The sequence below is a fragment of the Somniosus microcephalus genome, chromosome 14, assembly GCF_052327205.1.
Source record: "Somniosus microcephalus isolate GS21.2 chromosome 14, FLI_Smic_1.0, whole genome shotgun sequence".
Classification (NCBI taxonomy): domain Eukaryota; kingdom Metazoa; phylum Chordata; class Chondrichthyes; order Squaliformes; family Somniosidae; genus Somniosus; species Somniosus microcephalus.
The window spans coordinates 77,841,996-77,862,545 of NC_141000.1; the positions used below are offsets into that span (position 1 = coordinate 77,841,996).

General features: G+C 46.8%; 1 protein-coding gene across 5 annotated transcripts in view; it reads left to right on the forward strand.

The window, feature by feature from the left end:
- mab21l3 (mab-21-like 3) overlaps window positions 1-20,550 on the forward strand; it is a 97,761-nt gene that overhangs the window by 37,165 nt on the left and 40,046 nt on the right. The window contains exon 4 of one of the 5 annotated variants that reach the window (XM_086006749.1): window positions 17,458-17,529. The exons of the other annotated variants lie outside the window; for them this stretch is intronic. Within the exon in view, the coding sequence (XP_085862875.1) occupies window positions 17,458-17,529 (72 nt within the window). The remainder of the gene's footprint in view (window positions 1-17,457; window positions 17,530-20,550) is intronic. 5 annotated transcript variants of the gene reach the window in all.

The window sequence follows — 20,550 nt, forward strand, 5'->3', positions numbered from 1 at the left end:
GTAAAGGAATAGAGCCAGATATGGAAAAAGTAAACGCCATACTCAAAATGCCCCGACCCACTGACAAAAAAGGAGTGCTACGCATCATGGGGATGATAAACTTCATTGGAAAGTTCATTCCTAACTTGTCAGCCAAGACAGCCTGTCTGCGAGACCTGCTACATAAAACAAATGAGTTCGCATGGACAGAAAGTCATGAACAAGAGTGGATAAACCTCAAAACAGTGCTGACAGCCACACCTGTACACACCTTCTTTGACCCAACAAAAAGAATCAAAGTGTCAACGGATGCATCAAAAGATGGCCTAGGTGCGGTCTTGCTACAAGCAGAGGGTGAAGATTGGAAGCCTTTTGCCTATGCCTCCAGGTCTATGACTGATACTGAGTGTCGATACGCCCAGATTGAAAAGGAATGTCTAGGCTTGGTAGTTGGACTAGAAAAGTTTCATGGCTACATATATGGACTTCCCACCTTCACAGTTGAGACAGACCACAGCCCTCTGGTTGCCATCATTAAAAAAAACCTGAATGAGATGTCTCCAAGGATTCAACGACTCATGATGAAGCTGCAAAGATATGACTTTGAACTGATCTACACACCAGGCAAATACATAGGGCTGGATTTTGCTAGGGCTGGGGAGGCGGGATTGGAGGCGTGTGGGGGATAAAAATCGCAAAACTGGCGTGCGGGCCCAAACCCGCCTCCACGCAATTTTCCTAAATTCGTGTCTGCTGGTCCTGACTCCGTCCCGCCTCCAGGAGGCGGGATAGGCCCTTAAGGCCCTTAACAAGCCCTCAATTGGCTCTATAATCCCAATTTCCTAACCAGTTGCAAGTTTAATCGTTTTCCCACGTGAAACACGCCTGGTGGGAAACACACATCTGAAACGTGGCGGGAGCACAACTGGCTTGCAGAGTAGCAGCTGCAGCTCAACCATTAAATGGCAGATTTGAACAGGCTTTAATTGCAGGTGGCATAACTTTGCTCTCTCAGGTCTGGGGGATCTTTCAGAAGGCATACCCACAGCTCTGGAAGTTTGCAGCCTGACAACCATCTCCAGTGTGACCTCCTGGGAAACCCCTTTCGCCACCTTCACTGAGCGCTTCCTCAACTGAGGCATCTACCAGAAGCATGGGAGCCATTTTTGTCCTGCCCTTCTGGATATTACATGAGGCCGCCCAACAGCAGCAGCAACAACAGTTGCGCCAAGCTGCTGCTGCCCCACCTGAGGATGCACAGGCCAGAAGGGGCCAGCGCATGGAAGGCCGTCGGCGCAGGAGATACCCCCCAAACAGGGTCTACAGTCGCAGGGTCAGCTACCTCAACATGTCTGAGCAGCAGTGCCAAAGGCGGCTCCGACTTTCACGAGAGATAGTGGCTGACATCTGCGCAATGCTGCAGCAAGACCTGGAGCCCAGAGGAGCAGCTGGACACCCCTTATCAGTGGCCGTCAAAGTCACCATCCAACTCAACTTTTTTGCCTCAGGCTCATTCCAGGGATCAGCGGCAGACATCAGCGGCATCTCCCAGGCGGCCGCACACACCTGCATCAAGCGGGTAACCGATGCCCTCTTTGCCATCGCGCACAATCACATCCATTTCACCAAGGATCGAGCAAGTGTCATGGCGAGAGCGGTTGGATTTGCTAATCTTGCAGGCTTTCCAAGGGTGCAGGGCATCGTTGATTGCACACATGTGGCCCTTAAGGCACCCCATCGCAATCCTGGTATTTTTGTCAACCGCAAGGGCTTCCACTCCCTCAACGTTCAGCTGGTGTGTGACCACAAGAAGGAAATTTTGCATGTTTGTGCCAAGTACCCTGGCAGTTGCCATGACTCCTTCATACTGCGCCAGTCTACTGTGCCTCCGCTATTCAGTCCGCCACACCAACTTAATGGATGGCTACTTGGAGACAAGGGCTATCCCTTGAGGACGTGGCTATTGACGCCGCTGAGGAGGCCAGCCAACGCAGCTGAGGAGAACTACAACTCCAGCCACCTTTCCACCAGAGCCATGATCGAGCAGACCATTGGTCTGCTGAAGATGCGCTTCAGATGCCTGGATAGATCAGGTGGAGCCCTGCAATACTCAGCAGCCAGGGTCTCCAGAATCGTTGTGGTTTGCTGTGTGCTTCACAACATGGCACAGCGTCGTGGCTTGCAGATGGCCGAGGACCAAGTGGCTCCTGATGTATCCTCCTCAGATGAGGAGGAGGAGGAGGGGGAGGAGGAGAGCGAAGACGAACATCTTGCAGAGGCTCATCAACCAGCGGCAGCAGTGCGCGAGAACATTGGTGGCCGGCATGCAAGGAACACGCTCATATTGGGCAGATTTGCTGAGCCTCGCCCATGAGGGACTATTGCCTCACATCCTTTTACCTGAGCACTGACAATAGCCAGGAACCAGCTGACTTCTAGCGATGTGACCACCATACTGACCTCAAAGTGAAAGTCCCATTCGCGAAATGACACACGCCACAACTACAGCAGTAGCCAACAGATGATTTATTACCATTATTCTGATGGCTTTCAACCATAACACATTAAATTCCACCCAAGTGACTACCCTTGTGACTATTTGTGCAGTTTCTTTCTCTTACGCGTGCTCCTACGTAGTGGTTCCCCAGTGGCATCAGCAGATGTGGAGGCCCCTTGCTCACTTCTTTGCTGCTCCTGTCTGGACACCTTTGGCGGGCGTCCTCTGGGGTTGCGAGCCTGTAAGGGCTGCGCAACAGTCTGCTGCTCCTGCGGCTGTGCAGGGGTTGAGACGCCGATCTCACTTGGGTGCTGACTCAGGTGGGGCTCTGACCGAGGACTTGTCAGTGGCATGGAAGTTTGAGCGCTTGGAGAGGAGCCCCCACCTCCTTGTTCTCTGCCACCATCATCCCTCTCATGGGTCAGGTCCCCCTCAGCGCTTGCAAGTGGCGAGAGAGCACCTTGCTGCACATCAGGGGAGCCATGGGGACCCGTGTCGGGACTGGCAGTCCTTCTCAGAGGGACTGCCATGAAGGTCTGGTTTCTCTGTTCAATAGCTGCCCATCGCTCCTCCAGAGATGTCAGTCTAGTCTGAACACTCACCATGTTTTCAACACTCGCGCGACTTATCTCCTCCATGGCCGTAGCCAGCCTTTACACGGAGGTTGCCATCCTTTCCATGGTAATGCGTTGATGCACCAATGACTCCACAAAGGCTCTGCTCATGTTAGCGATGGACTCCTCCATTCGCTCCACACTCGCAGCAACCCTGGAGACAAAACCTGCCAGAGACTCCTGCATATTTTCCTGGAGTGCCATCACCGCTGATACTGTGGATGGACCCAGAGGCAGAGGGTCGACATGCAGCTGAGCCGAGCTGGGAGAGTGCTGCGCCCTCCGACTAGGACTCTCCACTGCTGTCCCTGTCTCCACCATCTGCTGAGGCTCACTTGTGAGCTGTGATACACCAGGTGACAACACTACTCTATGTCCCGAAGGTCCCACCGAGGTGTGAGTGTCTGCGCTGGTGCTGGGTGCGTTGCCTTCTGCTGACGCTGCGCCCTCAGAGGTTGCAGCTTCCTCTGAGGAGTCTGGATGCTGAGGCTGAACCTCCTCCTGTGTCCTGGAGACGGGAGCTTGCGATGGTCCTGTGGGGGAGTAAAGGAAAGTGTCAGAGATGAGAGGCCAGGGTTACCTGCACAGTGCTTATTGCAGATGATCAGAGGTCCATCTGCTAGAGCTTCCAAGTCATTATCAGCGAGTCATGCAATGCAATTGAGAGAGTTGGAAAACTCTTCTGTCACCAGCTTGCTCTGCTGCACCGGTCTCTCCGTCCCCCACTTGTGTGTCGTCCTGGATGCCGACGATCTCCAGGATCGCCTCCTCCCATGGGGTCAGCTGGGCTAAGGAGGCTGCCCCTCCCCCTGTCCTGGCTCGCTCTCTTTGGTTGTGAGCTCTCTTTTCCTGCAATGGGGGAGACAAGTGGAGTTTGAGCGAGAATGAAGGAGTGAGTGTAGAGAATCGATGGCATAGATGCTTAGAAGGAGAGAAAGATGGAGTGAGATGGCAAGACCAAGGGCCCTCCCTATGTGATGTAAGTTGTTTTCATAGCATGACAGTGATAGGGAGTGTGAGGGCTGCATAGTCCATTAGTTAGGTGAATGTGACCATAGAGAGAGAGGGAGTGGGAAAGGGTGCATGGATGTCAGTGTCAAGTGGGATGTGGAGGAAGAGATTGGTAAAGCTGAGAGCTGGTGAGGAAAGGCAATGGGGATCACATTAAGAGTGATGGGAACATCATACTCACTTTTCCAGTGCGCAGAAGGTCATGGAAGCGTTTCCGACACTGGATCCATGTTCTGCTGGTATTCGAGCTGGCGTTCACCTGCTCTGCCGCCCTCAGCCACACAGCCTTGGTTTGCTGGGGTGGCTTCTTCCTCCCCGAGGAGGGGAAGAGCACCTCCCTGCTCTCTGTCGCTCCCTCCACCAATGCCTGGAGGGCTGCCTCGTCAAATCTGGGGGATGCCTTACTCCGATGTGTCGCCATGATTGATGATGGTAGCAGCAGCTGCCAGGGCCAGAAGCTTGGCAGTCTGCTGAAGTGAGCAAGGCTTGTGGAAGCCCTTAAATGAAGCAGCAGTGATGATGTCATCGGAGGCGAGCTTCCCACCTGAAAAGCTCTCCGGCTAGGGGTTCCCACACGTGGGGAATCAATTGGGCTATAAAATCAAAATTGCATCAATTTCCCACATCGTTCAGGATTCGTGTGGGAAACACGAAATGTGGGGAACACGACCCCAACCCGCCCTCGTAGCAAAATCCAGCCCATAGTGTTAGCAGATGCACTATCCCGAGCACCCACAATGAGTCATGTGAGCGCTACTGAAGAAGACGTGGATGTTCATGTGAGTATGGTCACTGCTGCGCTGCCTGTGTCGGACACAAAATCAAAGCAAATAGCAGAAGAAACAGTAAAAGATACAGTATTACAAACAGTAATAGAGAACATTCATCATGGTTGGCCAAAAGGTTCCTGTCCAAAATATTTTCACATAAGGTCAGAATTGAGTGTCGCAAGTGGACTATTACTAAAACAGAACAGAATAGTCATTCCACAGGCTTTACGTCAAGACATGCTCAAAAGGATTCATGAGGGACACCTCGGAATTGAAAAATGCAAAAGGAGAGCAAGAGACACTGTTTATTGGCCTGGCATAAATAAGGACATTGAGAACATGATAGGCAAATGTGAGACATGTCAGAAACACCAAAACAAACAAGCAAAGGAACCAATGCTAGTAGCTGACATACCAACAGCAGCATGGCAAAAGGTTGGTATGGACCTTTTTCATTTAAATGGTAAAGACTATCTAATAGTGATTGACCACTATTCTAACTATCCTGAGATGGCGCTGCTCTCAAGCACCACAGCAAGCAGTGTCATAATGCATGTGAAATCCATCTTCGCCAGACATGGAATTCCCAGGATTGCCGTTAGCGACAATGGTCCGTGCTTCAACTGTAAGGAGTGGCAACAGTTGCCAGCACATTATGACTCTCAGCACATCACATCCAGTCCTTTGTATGCTCAGTCAAATGGTAAGGCAGAGAAAGGTGTTCAAGTTCTCAAGCAGCTACTGAAGAAAGCGACAGAAAGCAAGCCTGATCCTTATCTCGCCCTGCTGAGCTACCGAGCCTCACCTTTAGACTGTGGTTCTTCACCTGCTGAACTACTAATGGGTCGCAAGTTGCGCACCACGCTACCCTGCTGTGCAAAAGAACAGCAAAGTGAGGAACTGAGACAGAGACTTCAACTGTTAAAGCTGAAACAGAAATCATACTATGACAAGTCATCCAAAACTCTAAACCATTGACAAGGGATGAAGTTGTCAGGATTGAGGATCCAGATGCATGGAACAGGAAAGCTACAGTTCTTGAGGAAGTAGGACCAAGGTCATACACTGTTAGAACTGAGGAAGGACAGATTCTCAGGAGGAACCGCCGTTCCCTCCTAAAAACACAAGAGACTATTCAAGACCAGATTGATGACAATGCCGCAACTGCATCGTCATTCACCGCCAGAACAATCTCATGAAGACACATCAGACTTACCCGTGTTGAAAAGATCCACACGTGAAGTAAAAGAGCCTGATAGACTTAATCTTTGAGTACAATGTAAAGCTTTGAAAATGTGTTGACTGTTTTGAAAATGTTTATGTTCATAGAGCACTAACAAAGTGTTACTGATATTATCTTTATTGTTTTCTTGAAAGTTGATTGATATTGATTTTGTTAAACCTCAAAGAAAGGGGGATGTAATGATCAATAACATGTCATTCTATAGTGGACACTAGGTGGAGCCGTAGAGCTGTGTAGAACTGTATATAGCTATATGTATAAGACTACACTACCCAGCTGTATATATATTAAGACTACATTACCCATGAGGCACTAGGCTACCCACAAGGCAGCAGTCAAGATGGAAGCCTCTACAGATACTGTACCTAGTCCACATGGGCTCAATAAAGTAACTAGCAAAAGCTAGCTGTGTTCATAATAAGAATGTCTATTTATTAATGAACATAAGAGGAGGGAGGCTTATGTATTAAAGATAGATCAAGAGAAACCTTTGATAGGGTCTCTCATGAGTTTTTATTGAAGGTTTTGGAAGCATTTGGTTTTGAGGAAAATTTCATTCAGTGGATAAGGATTTTTTATTCAAACATATTTAGCTGCGTTAAATGTAATAGTTTTTTTATCCAAGTATTTTCCAATACAGAGATCAGTAAGACAGGGTTGTCCCCTGTCCCCATTGTTGTACACATTGGTAGCAGAACCATTAGGTTACACGATGCGAAAGAAACAAGGTGTAGTTCGGATTGTGGTCCCCAGTTCTGGGCTGGTGTCGGTGATACACCAATATGCAGATGACACAACCTTAACATTGAGAAATGGGGAGTCAGTGAGGAAAGCTATGGATGCAGTGGAGGAATATTGTAGAGCTTCAGGAGCCAGAGTGAATTTTAGCAAGTCCCAATGCCTGGTTGCAGGGAGGGGTAGGGGGGAATGGTTGGGGGAATGTCCCTTTAAGGTGGTGGAGGTTTTGGAAGTTCTGGGGGTGCATATGGGGTGCAAGAAAGACAGGGATGAAGTGGATCGATTAAATTGTGAACCAAAGGTTATGAAAATTAAAAAGATTTTGGGAAGATGGGAAAGAAGGTGGTTGAAAGTGCAAGGAAGAGCGACAGTGGTGTCTGCTCTCCTGCTATCTAAGCTATGGTACTTATTGACGGTGGAGGATATTCCTGAGTGGGCGGAAAAGTCCATCCGAGAGGCTTGTGTGAGGTCTTTATGGGAAGGGAAACCAGCCTTGGTGGCATACAATACCATCATTGGACGGAGAAATCAGGGAGGACTCAATTTTCCAGATATTGATTTGAAGAAGAAATCCTTTAGTATCAAATGGGTGAAGAGATTTCTTCAGAAGTCAAATACAAGTTTTTGGAAGAGTTTTGAGCATTTTTTTAAACGAAGTGGGATAGGAGGGCAGGGGATATTGTATATGGAATACAATAATATGTTTTTGAAATTGATTAAACTTCTCCCTAGGTTTTATAAGGGGGTTGTAGAGACTTGGGCCCAATTTTTAAAGGGTGTGCAGTTTATGCCCAAGGGGGCTGAGGAATTTTTAGAACAGCCCTTATTTTTGAACAGGTGGGTCAACATCAAAGGAGAGGTTTTATTTAATCAAGCTTTTATAAAAGCTGGGATTATATCTGTGAAAGATGTATTATACGAGGTAATTCCAGGTTGGTTGCTGGAAGCGATAGTGAGGGACATGGTGTGGGAGGAGGATCAGGAGGTAGAAGGAAAAGCAATAGGAATCATGTATGAGAAGATTGTGAGGGCAATGCCACAGGATTGGATGGAAGAAATAAATGCGGAAATCTCCAAAGGAAGTAAAATGCGTCCTGCTTTTCCAAGCTTTGTACTGGAGAAAGGGGGAGAGTTGGTCCAATTTGACAACTGTAATACTCGAGATTTCTATGAGGTATTCAGAGAATGGAGATTCAAGACACCTGCTGGTCAGGAGTTTTGGCAGAGTATATACCCACAGCTGAACTTCAACAGGATTTGGAAGGGAGTGTGGGCGAATTTTAAATGCCCAGAATGGATTGAACTGGATTTCAAATTGGCTCATAACCGGATTTTTACCATGACGGTCTTGTGCAAGATTGGACGAGTGGAGGCGGCAACTTGCCCAATGTGTGGGACACGGGATGAGAATCTGTCCCATTTACTGGTGTTATGTCCACAGTTAAATGACTTTAAGTACTATGTTCGACAGTTGTGTGAAGCTTTTTTGCTGGGTGGGGACCGAAGAGCGAGAATGGGAATCAGAGATGGGGATTGCAGGAGAGTATGCCCGAGTCTAGCGGAGCGGCAATTAATTTAATGTTCAGTTTGGCTAGATTCGTGATTGTGCAAAGAAGGAATGTTCTGTTTTTTAAGGGGAGGAGAATCAATCTAAAAGAGTATTTTAAATATAAGCTAAAAGATCATTATAAGGCTCTGTGGATATTTTATTCAGAAAGGAATTTAAGGACAGTATTTTACAACCAATTTTTAAAGTACAATCGATTAATATATGTTACAGGTGACAAATTAAACTTCAGGTTTTGATGTTAAAATGTGGTGGCGGAATGGCTGTGCAGAGCGGTGGAATTGATTTGTATCATACAATGTAATGATCACGATGTTGTAAATGTTCTTGATGTTCAATAAAGTATAATATAAAAAAAAAAGTTGGTAGCACACTCGCCTCTGAGTCAGAAGTTTGTGGGTTCAAGTCCCACCCCAGGGACTTGAGTACATAAAGCTAGGCTGACACCCCAGTACAGTGCTGAGGGAGTGCTGCACTGTTGGAGGTGCCATCTTTCAGATGAGACATTAAACCGAGGCCCCGTCTGCTCTCTCAGGTGGACGTAAAAGATCCCATGGCACTATTTTGAAGAAGAGTAGGGGAGTTATCCCCGGTGTCCTGGCCAATATTTATCCCTCAACCAACGTAACAAAAACAGATTATCTGGTCATTATCACATTGCTGTTTGTGGGAGCTTGCTGTGCACAAATTGGCTGCCGTGTTTCCCACATTACAACAGTGACTACACTTCAAAAATTACTTCATTGGCTGTAAAGTGCTTTGAGATGTCCGGCGCTATATAAATGCAAGTCTTTTTTTCTTTTTCCCAGTATGGCTACCACCATAATTGTTTAGGTCTTTGCATGAGCGGCCCGGGCACTCGCCTGTTTCAGGTGGGATCCTACTTGTAATATGCTGATTTGGTGTATCAATCGGGACCGCTGCAGACTGGTCACCAAACAGCCTAGGTAGTTTTTTTTTAAAGTTTCTCCTGGCCCCACAGCCCATCTGGGCCCACCTTCTCCCGCAATTGTCCCCTCCCTTCCCCTCCCCTAAAGATATAACTTTCGGCTTGGCATCACAGCGGAGCTGCTGGAATTCCCAACCCATGAGCTGTCTTTGAGTGCTGGCACATTGCTTACAGCCTGCTGGCGGTAACCAAATAAGGCTCAGCCCTCAAAGTGGCTTAGGCTTTGAGGCAAGGACTTTGGGAGGCCGTGGGAGCAGTCCTCCCACCACCCACCTAAAATCCTTCTAAGGTTAAAATCTATCCTGATGCATTTTGTTTAATTTTTCCCTTTCAATTTGCTTCCCTCCTCTCCTCAGGCTTTAGACCTGTGCTGAGTTTAGCAGATGCCAGTCATGATCCAAAACCATATTCATTTCGTCTTTATGCGCAAGCCTAGACAGTAATTTCTGGCAGGCTATTCATTTATGGTATGGCCTCGCACACATGGACTTTCCAGCAGAGGTCATTGGATAGCAATTGAGAGTGGAACCTCGGCTGATTGTTCTTGCTCTTTTCCCAGTCCAGGAGCACTGAGTCTGTTAACTGGTGTCAACAATGGTTCAGTGTTAGGCCTTGTGCCTCTGTGTCAGAAGGTTGTGGGATGAAGTCCCACTCCAGAGGCTTGAGCACATATCTAGGTTGACACATTGGTGCAGTACTGCTTGTGGGGTCTTGTGTGTAAATTGGCTGCCATATTTCCCTCCAACAGAATCGTGGAATGTAATCCCCAAAACACCATGGAAAATCTTGGAATCCCATGTAATAAAAACAGAATTTGCCTTATTCGGTCACTGTGAATCAGTGGCTCTGGCAATGGTATAGCCTATAAAGATTTATATACCTTCCTCAAAATCATTATTTGTCTCCTTGTCTATAGTTTCTGCATTCTTATACAGTAAAAAAGGACTGCTTAAGCTGAAGCTTGGTAAGTAAGGAATGTGCATAGTGCCACATACCACTTAGATAGACCACTTTGATAGATTTACTAGAGATTTTGTGGTAAAGTTAGTACTTGACTGCTTCTCTGACATTTTCCAAATGACGAGGCATCCTGCTGTTGTGGTGCAGTTTATGAAATGTCACGATAGCATTGGTTGTAATAAAGTCCTACTAATAAATATTAAACCACTTCCTTGGAAGCCTTGTCTATGGCACCGGGGTGATTTACTAGCACTTCATTCATGTCTGCTGAATTAGCTAACCCAACTGGAAACCCGCCCACTTCCGGGAAGCAATTTCTAGCGGGTCAGCCAGAGGCCTATTTAAAGTGGGAAACCACCTCTTATTGGGAGGTTGCATTCCCTTGTGGCTTCTTTCGTTTCTGGGGTGCTGGAAGAAGAATCATCCAGAAATGAGTGGCAGGCCTGTCCCCTTGGTTCTTGGAAGCCTCCCTAGAGGTACTTGTGGAAGAGCTGAGGGCGAAGAGGACATTCCAGTTGTCAGCGGTGACAGGAGAGTTGTCCAGCAAGCATGGAGAGAGATTTCGGAGGTTGTCCGCTTCAGGAACTGGATACAGTGCGAGAATTGCTTCAATTACCTCACTAGAGTAGTATGGGTGAGTACCGCTCTTCATATATCTCTCTCTCTCTCTCCAACACATGGCAATAGTTTTTCACCCACTCCCCCAGCACGCTCAACAATTTCCTTCCTTCACCACCCAGTCATTCTCATTACAAATACATATGCTCCCCTCTTCCTTGCTTCCTTTACACCAGCAACATTCTCCTCTCACTTTCTAACTGTTGCAGAATCAACAACTTCTCACATCACACTGCACACACTTGCTTTCAATTCAACACCTCCCCATCCTGATTGCATCTTGCTTTTTCTCCCTCTCAGCATATGCACTACCAGCACAAGCCTCACACATCTGCACACTCCTTTTAGTAGTCACTCACTAACACTTGCCCTTTCTTTCTGCAGGACAAAGCGGCGCACAATAATTGAGAGGAGCAAAAATCGAGGGTGGACCAGCTAACCTCATGATGCTGAGAGAGTTGGAGCAGCAAACCATGGAAATTTGTGGACCTGCCTGAGCTGTGTGCATTGACTTTTCAAGGCTGGGGGCTTCACTCGCTGAACTAGGGTCTCCAACAATTACTTATACTCCTTTAATAAGCACTGAAGAAACGCACATTCATCCAGATTGACTGCTTCAAATTACATTGTGATGCATTTCTTCTGCAACTGTGCAGCCTCCCACCCAATGCCATCCTAACTCATCCCTTTTCTCTTTGCCCTAGTTTTTTCTTAACAGCCACAGCCACTGGAAGAAGACATCTCATAAGAGTGATGGAGGCACTGTCACAAGCTCCATCACTCCCAAGCACCAGCGGTTGGGTTAGAGTGAGGTAGAGGAATCTGCACGTGATGATCCACCTAGCATTAGTAAGCAGAAGCAGGTACTTGTGACAGGGACAGCCCAGGAGACAGCTTTGGTTGCCAGGCATTGTGCTGCCCTTCCTTCTTTCGATTCTCCCTCACCTTCACCCAATTCTTTCTCATTTGATGATGCCTCTTGCTGTTGCTGTGCCTCCTCCAACTCCAATCCTCATTGCATAGCCAAGTTGTGCAGAATATGACATTATTATGATACGACCACTTTGAGGCATATTGCAGGGAGCTGCCAGACCGATCAAGGCACCGAAACCTTAGCTTCCCATGTTGCTCAGGCATGGTGGGCTTGCAGAGGGGTGTCATCAGCCAGGTGTGGAGCACTTGGCCTAGAAATTGAGTTTTGGCGCTGCCAGGGCTTTAGCGCCGGAAGTTAGTGCCGGAGCTAAGTCGCGCTGGTCGGGCCCAAAATTCACTGGTTCTGCGCCCAAACGGCTGCCGGCGCTGCTGAAAGCTGTTAGCGCCTGAAAACTGGCGCTATGCGCTGAATTTCGGCGCTATTCCGGCGCTGCGGCGCCCGCTGCGGTGCGGCAGGTTCGGGAAGTGCAGGCCTCCTCCTTCCCTTAAGGAGGAGCTGCCTGCACCCGGCCGCGGCCCGCGATAATCTTATTAAAAATGAGCCCGGCACCTCGGACAAGTGCCGGGCTTGCTTCTGTTCCAGGGGGGGTGGGGGGGGAAGTCCGGGGAGGGAGCTGCGGCCAGGCGGGCGGCGGGAAAGCGGCCGGCCGCCGCGGGGCCTTTAATGCGCCGGCGCAAACTTGTGCAAGGCACCTCTGCCAGAACGTTGCTTGCGGCTGCCACGGGCGAGGCAGCCGCAAGTCAATTTCGGCGCTGGGGCCCGTCACCACGGCAACCGGGACGCTGCGCACACCGATGACGTCATCGGTGCCGGCGCAGCGCTACCGGTCTACCGCGGCGGAAGGGCCCCAGGCAATTTAGGCGCCGGCGCCAATTGCAGCGCTAGGCCCTCTAGCGCCGCAAAATCGGCGCTAAGGGCACTGAATTTCTAGGCCCTTGTCTCCAGCAGCCATTCTCTGACATTCCTGGATAGGTGGAATAGTGGGGGGGAATAGTTGAATGTCCCAGGATGAAAGGCATCATGGCAGCAGCCAGTAAAACTGGCACAGACTTGCTTGATCCTTTGGCAGTAAGCACACAGCAATTAGACATTGATGGAATGAAAGCCCTTCCTATTGGGAAAAGCCACTGGCTCATCCTCTGGTGCCCTGATAACTACATGATTGCAGTTTATTATACCGTGGACGTGAGGGAAGCTGGCCATTGCTGTAAATCCCAGAGCGCGCTCATTCTAGCTGTTGGCATCCATTGGGAAATCAATGTACTGACTGGTTAAGAGGGCAATGGTGACCTGCTTAATGCAACTGTGTACTGCAGACTAGGAGATGTGGGTGATGTCTCCTGTAGCAGCCTAGAAGGAGCCTGAGGCAAAAATGTTAGGGGCTGTGATGACTTTGACTGCCAGGGGCAAAGCATGGCCCCCCTGGTCTAGTCGGCAGCAGGTCCTTCTGCAGGAGGCTGCACAGATCTGTAACCTGCTGCCTGGTGAAGCACAACCTCCTCTTGCAGTGCTCCTCGGAGATGTCCAGGAAAGTGACGCTTGGCTTATGGAACCTTCTACTAGCAGCTCCCAGCTGTTGCTCGTTCTGGTTGCTGAGGTTTCTGTGGCGACTCTTTCTCCAACTGTTCGTCGATCCAGTATAAAGTAGCAAAAATGGCACCCATGATAAGCTGACGATGATTAGTTATGGTAAGTAAGGCAAACAAATCTCCAAGCATTGGCAATGCAGTCATCCGAAAATCAGAGATCTTATTAATCCAAATGAGTGCCCCTTTAAATGTTGCTGCAATTTACTAAGTGGGTTGAATTCCGTCCCACCAGTTGAAATATTGTCGGGGTCCCAATAACATCATGGGATTCCAATTTAAATATGTTCAGGCAATTGCTGTTATGTTCATTAATAACTAGACATTCTTATTATGAACACAGCTAGCTTTTGCTAGTTACTTTATTGAGCCATGTGGACTAGGTACAGCATCTTGTAGAGGCTTCCATCTTGACTGTTGCCTTGTGGGTAGCCTAGCCTCATGGGTAATGTAGTCTTATACATACAGTTCTATACAGCTCTACTGCTCCATCTAGTGTCCACCACAGAATGACATGTTATTGATCACTACAATCGCCACTTTAATTTCAGAATGGAGACAGTTGCTCCGTTTAAAAATTGAGATGGTGAGTTTACAGCAGGAATGGGTGCGAAGTGGGTTCCCCTGAATTTAATGCTCACCCACCTTGTTCACACTGGGTGGGTAGGGTTAAAATTGGGGCCATAGTCTCTGCTTCAATCACTAATTAACTCTAGTAGTACATTCCACAGCCTCACTCCTGCTTTCTGTCGTAAATCTCTTACGTTTGATCGTATATTTGTGTCCCCTCATTTTATACTTCTCAACTGCTGGAAACAGTCTGTTCCTATCTGCCCTGTCCCATCCCTTCATAATTTTAAACATCCTCCATCAAATTACCCCATAATTGCAACTGCTCTAACAAAATCCACCCCAAGTAGAAAGCAGCATTGAGTACTGTCTCAATGCTGCCTTTGACTTCTTTAAAACAACAACAATAACTTGCATTTATATAGCACCTTTAATGTAGCAAAATGTCCCAAGGCTCTTCACAGGAGCGTTAATAGACAAAATTTGGTACCAAGCCACATAAGTAGATATTAGAACAGGAGCTTGGTCAAAATAGGTGGGTTTTAAGGAGTGTCTTAAAGGAGGAGCGAGAAGTGAAAGAAAGACTTGCATTTATATAGCACCTTTCACGACCACCGGACATCTCAAAGTGCTTTACAGTCAATGAAGTACTTCTGAAGTGGAGTCACTGTTGTAATGTGGGAAATGCAGCAGCCAATTTGCACACAGCAAGGTCCCACAAACAGCAAAGTGATGACCAGATAATCTGATTTTGTTATGTTGTTTGAGGGATAAATATTGGTCAGGACACCAGGGCTAACTCCCCTACTCTTCTTTGAAATAGTGCCATGGGATCTTTTACGGGCCTCGGTTTAACGTCCCATCCGAAAGACGGCACCTCCGACAGTGCAGCACTCCCTCAGCACTGCACTGGAGTGTCAGCCTAGCTTTATGTGCTCAAGTCCCATGAGTGAGACTTGAACCTCATAACCTTCTGGCTCAGAGGCGAGTATGTTACCCACTGAGCCACAGCTGACACTTAGTGGAGCGGCAGAGAGGTTTAGGAGGGAATTCCAGAGATTCGAGCGTAGGCAGGATGTGCTCAGCAGAGTTTTAGATGAGCTCAAGTTTACAGAGGGTGGAAGATGGGAGGACGGCCATGGGAGCATTGGAATAGTCGAGTCACTTTACCAGCGAGTGTAAACTGAGCCAAAGGATTGTTGCCGATCTCTACCTGTTCTGTAGAACAGAGGGAATGCCTCATGTCCTTTTCACACTGAAAATGCAAATGAGATCTAAAGGGGGGTGAGGGTAGACTGAGGCATTGTGGCCTGGATTTTCCTCCTTTGCCATTTTACCACCAAAATAGAACCAGAACTGCACTTCTGCCCATCAGTGTTAAACTAGTCAAAATGTTCCTTGGTGCATCTACCTTAAATATTGCGGGCTCCTGACACTATTTGCACCCTCTGTAGGTGGGAGGAAAATGAGATGCTGCCATGTGTCAAACTGGCTGGAGCAGCTGAAAGGACCAAGGCAGCCATTTTCTTTGTCCGTACCAATTTGGCTCGCTGCAGTTTCTGAAGCTGGTGCTTCTACAGCCACCAGGGCCCCAAATTTAAAGAATCGTGAGGTTCCATTTTCAGCAATCTGGCAAAGGAGGGTCCAGCTTTTTGGCCCAAGCCAAGGAGAAGCACAAAGGGCATGATCAAAGCTCCTTGGAAGGAGGTGAATGAATGCCACCTCCAGAAACTCCTGCACAGCTACTCAATACTGGAAGAAGTGCAATGCCATCTCCAGGCTAGCAAAGGTACCTTGCAGCTATGTACTGTAATAACCAACTTTCCCAATTAGCCATTTTGCTTTCACTGCATTGAGCAGGTACCAAAAACACTGTAGCAACCTTTTCTCTTGCAAGTGTTCCTATACTCCCAGTCAACATGTAGAGCAGTGGAAGAATCATGTGATCTGTATTTCATTCCTGCACTTATTCTTACCCCCATTAATGAGTGCCTTCTGAAACCTAGATTGCATTCCATATGATGGCACACAGTCACACTTTATACTTTCTTAAAGGGGAAATGGTCCACAATCAAAGGCGAGGAGTTACTACCTCAATCCCCCAAAGAGGACATCTGCCTATCCAAGGCAGAGCAAAGGTTTGAGCCCAGCATCTACATGGCAGCTGTTTGAGCTTCCATCAAAGCGGCAAACCATCATCCAGTCTCATCAGAACCTCCTGCCATTATAAGAGAAGCAGGGGGATAAAATTAAAAGGGGGCGCAAAGCAACAGCCACCAAAGGAAAGGCACAGTGGTCTTAAACAGTACGAGGGTTATCAGTGAAATATTTTTGCTACTGACGAGATATTTGCAGAATGATTTAGAGCATGATGGAGGAATGCCTGCACAAAGGAGGAGTGGAATGATCACCAAATGGGAGCCTTAGTAGTTGTAGTGGAGAGCTCCATGTCAACCAGCTACTGAGTTGAGTTTATTGCCACAGGGGGCTTCTGAGCCTTCTGGCTGTTGTCCAAAATGGCAACTCTACTTTGCTGCAGGTCTGAAGTGGTTGCTGGCAGCCCTTTCTGCTCCGTATATTTGAACTCACTGAGCCAGTGGAACAATACTGAAAGCAATTGTGATGAACATTTTAATACTGTCATATTTAAAGATAAAAGCAAAATAATTTGCGGATTTCATTATTTTCCATTCCTGCATAATGTTTTCTAAAATGAGTCAAATATGTTCATCCATTGTGAAGTTTTGACCTGCCCACCGCGCTGATAGGAACGCTGTGACCAATTGAGTGTTCTTACCTGTCCTGTCTTGTCTTACCTGTCCTGTCCTATCAGTGGGACTGTTTTCCCAGAAACTAATACCTCCAGCCATGGTTTATCTCAAAAGGCCTGAACTATCTCGGTTTTCTTTGGTTTCCAGTGTGACTTGGAAACAATAATGTGGTCATTGAAATCTTTTTTTCCTCTTGTGTAATTGTTTTCCATTATTGTAAATTAAAGGTTTTCATACAGGTGACTCCTGATAATTTAAAATAGGTTTTTGTGCTAAAAATTTGAATTATCCAGTTATTTGAATTAAAAATCATAAATAACAATTCGATAATTACTGCTATAAAATTTGAATTTGGCATCTTTGAATTAAGAGTAGATTATAAAAAGATTTGAAGAATGGGTTGAGTAAACTTATGTGGGTTTAAATACTTTACAAATATCTTAAGACTTGTCTGCATGTGATGGTTCCTATATTAAAGTAAGTCTTTGATATTACAATTTTATTTTGCATATCTGAAAAGTCTCCCATTTTCTCATCAGTCAGATTTTCTCAAAATACATTACGATTTTTCCTACTCGCTCGGGTTCTGGTTTTAACTTAATAGTTTATAGTTTTTCTTTGTAAAGAATATGTTTCATTTGTTTTGCTAGGACCAGCTGGCTGTAGTGGCTAAATGGGCAGCTATTCTGACACAGAAACGAGCCCAACATGCTTCTATCCTGGTACACATCATAGTGATTAGCTCCCACAGCCCCATCCTCGCATCCCAGCATTTTTCCAGGCTCCCAACTTCCTCTACTCCATTTCCTGGTGCATCATAATATGTTCATACCCTCCTGTATCTAGATATACACCTTCTCTCCCTTGCTTATCCAGCTCCATATTACAATGATCTTTTCCAAGTCCACCCTAACTATCCATCCAACTGTGTTTAAAAACTTCTACCCCACCATTTTGTATAATAAACTTGCTATTTGCATGAAATAAAATGTCTCGCCCATCCTTTCTTCTGCCCGAGTACAAATGATCTGGTATTGCTCCCCAAAACCCTTCTTTATATATTTTAGGTGATTTGCTGACACAGAAGTATTCTAAAGATCATGGTGAAAAAAGAAACCAGACATTCACATCTTCCACTGATTAATAGTTTGCATGCGTATTGATGTTTGGTCCGCAGAGTTTGAAGATACTGTGCATTTCTCATTACTCGACATCAAACTAAACAACCAGAAATCAAATCTTCATCTTGAGTATAGGAACAGGAGGATAGAGCAGATGAATGCGTGGCTAAAGAGTTGGTGCAGGAGGGAGGGCTTTAGTTTCCTGGATCACTGGGTCTGCTTCTGGGGAAGGTGGGACTTGTACAAGTCGGACGGGTTGCACCTGAACCGGAAAGGGAGCAACATCCTTGCGGTGAGGTTTGCTAGTACTGTTGGGGGGGGGTTTAAACTAACTTGGCAGGGGGATGGGATACAGAGTGGAGCTATAGTAGAGGGTGATGCACAGCCAAATATAGAGGAAAAAACAAGTCAGCCTGGAAGGCAGAGCAAATATGTAACGGCACAAGGGAGTATGGCAAGGTTGGATGGCATTTATTTTAATGCAAGGAGTCTTGCGAGTAAGGCAGATGAATTGAGGGTGTTGATGAACACATGGGAGTATGATATTGTTGCTATCACAGAGACATAGTTGAAGGAGGGGCAGGACTGGCAGCTCAATATTCCAGGGTATAGAACCTTCAGGCGAGACAGAGGGGGGAGTAAAAGAGGAGGGGGTGTCGCAATATTAATCAAGGAGTCAATTACTGCTGTAAGGTGGGATGATATCTTAGCAGGTTCATCTAATGGGTAGAACTTAAAAACAAAAAGGGGGCAAGCACTTTGCTGGGAGTGTATTATAGGCCCCCAAACAGTCAGGAGGAGATAGAGGAACAGATATGTAGGCAAATCTCAGAAGTGTAGAAATAATAGGGTGATAATAGTAGGGGATTTCAACTTCCCCAATATTAACTGGGATAGTCAGAGTGTGAAAGGCTTAGCGGGTGCAGAATTCTTAAAGTGCATCCAGGAGAGCTTTTTGAGCCAGCATGTAGAAAATCCTACAAGAGAGGGGGCGGTACTGGACCTAATTCTAGGGAATGTAGCTGGGCAAGTGGTAGAAGTGTTAGTAGGAGAGCATTTTGGTGACAGTGACCATAATTTGGTGAGATATAAGGTAGTCATGGAAAAGGACAAAGATGGACTGGAAATATGATAAGGCAGGATCTTGCCAAAGTGGACTGGGATCAGCTACTTGTAGGAAAATCCACATCAGAGCAGTGGGAGTCTTTCAGAAAGGGAATAGAGAGAGTACAACGCCAACATGTTCCCGTAAAGGTCAAGGGTGGGACCAACAAGCCCAGGATGTCTGGGATGTCAAGGGATATACAAGAATGGATTAGGAAAAAAAGGGATGCTTTCGGCAGATATAAAGGACTAAAAACAGTGGAAGCCCTAGAGGAGTATAGAAAGTGCAGGCGGGTACTTAAAAAAGAAATTAGGAGAGCGAAGAGGGGGCATGAAAAAACACTGGCGGGCAAAATAAAGGAAAATTCCGAGGCGTTTTATATGTATATTAAGGGCAAGAGGATAACCAGGGAAAGAGTAGGGCCCATTAGGGACCAAAGTGGCAATCTGTGTGTAGAGCGGGAAGATGTAGGTGAGGTTTTAAATGAATATTTGGCATCTGTGTTCACTATGGAGAAGGACGATGTAGGCATAGAAATCAGGCAGGAGGATTGTGATATACTTGAATAAATTAGTATTGAGAGGGAGGAGGTACTAACGGTTTTAGCGGGCTTAAAAGTGGATAAATCGAGATGTATCCCAGGCAGCTGTGTGAGGCAAGGGAGGAGATTGCAGGGGCTTTGACACAAATTTTCGGAACCTCTCTGGCCACAGGGGAGGTGCCAGAGGACTGGAGGACAGCCAACGTAGTACCATTATTCAAGAAGGGTAGTAAGGATAAACCAGGGAATTACAGGCCAGTGAGCCTAACATCAGTGGTAGGGAAATTATTGGAAAAAATTCTGAGGGACAGAATTCTCCACTTGGAGAGGCAAGGATTAATCAAGGATAGTCAGCATGGCTTTGTTCGGGGGAGATCATGTCTAACCAATTTGATTGAATTTTTCGAGGGGTGACTAGGTGTGTGGATGAGGGTAGTGCAGTTGATGTAGTCTACATGGATTTCAGTAAGGCTTTTGACAAAGTCCCACATGGGAGACTGGTCAAGAAGGTAAGAGCCCATGGGATCCAGGGGAATTTGGCACAATGGACCCAAAATTGGCTTAGTGGCAGGAGGCAGAGGGTGATGGTCGAAGGTTGTTTTTGTGACTGGAAGCCTGTGTCCAGTGGTGTACCGCAGGGATCGGTGCTGGGTCCTTTGCTGTTTGTAGTATACATTAATGATTTAGATATGAATGTAGGAGGTATGATCAGTAAGTTCGCAGATGACACGAAAATTGGTGGAGTGGTATAAAGCGAGGAGGGAAGCTTCAGGCTACAGGACGATGTAGACGGGTTGGTCAGATGGGCAGAACAGTGGCAAATGGAATTTAACCCTGAAAAGTGTGAGGTTTTGGGAGGACTAACAAGGCAAGGGAATACACAATGAATGGTAGGACCCTAGGAAGGACAGAGGATCAGAGAGACCTTGGTGTGCATGTGCATGGATCCCTAAAGGCAGCAGGACAGGTAGATAAG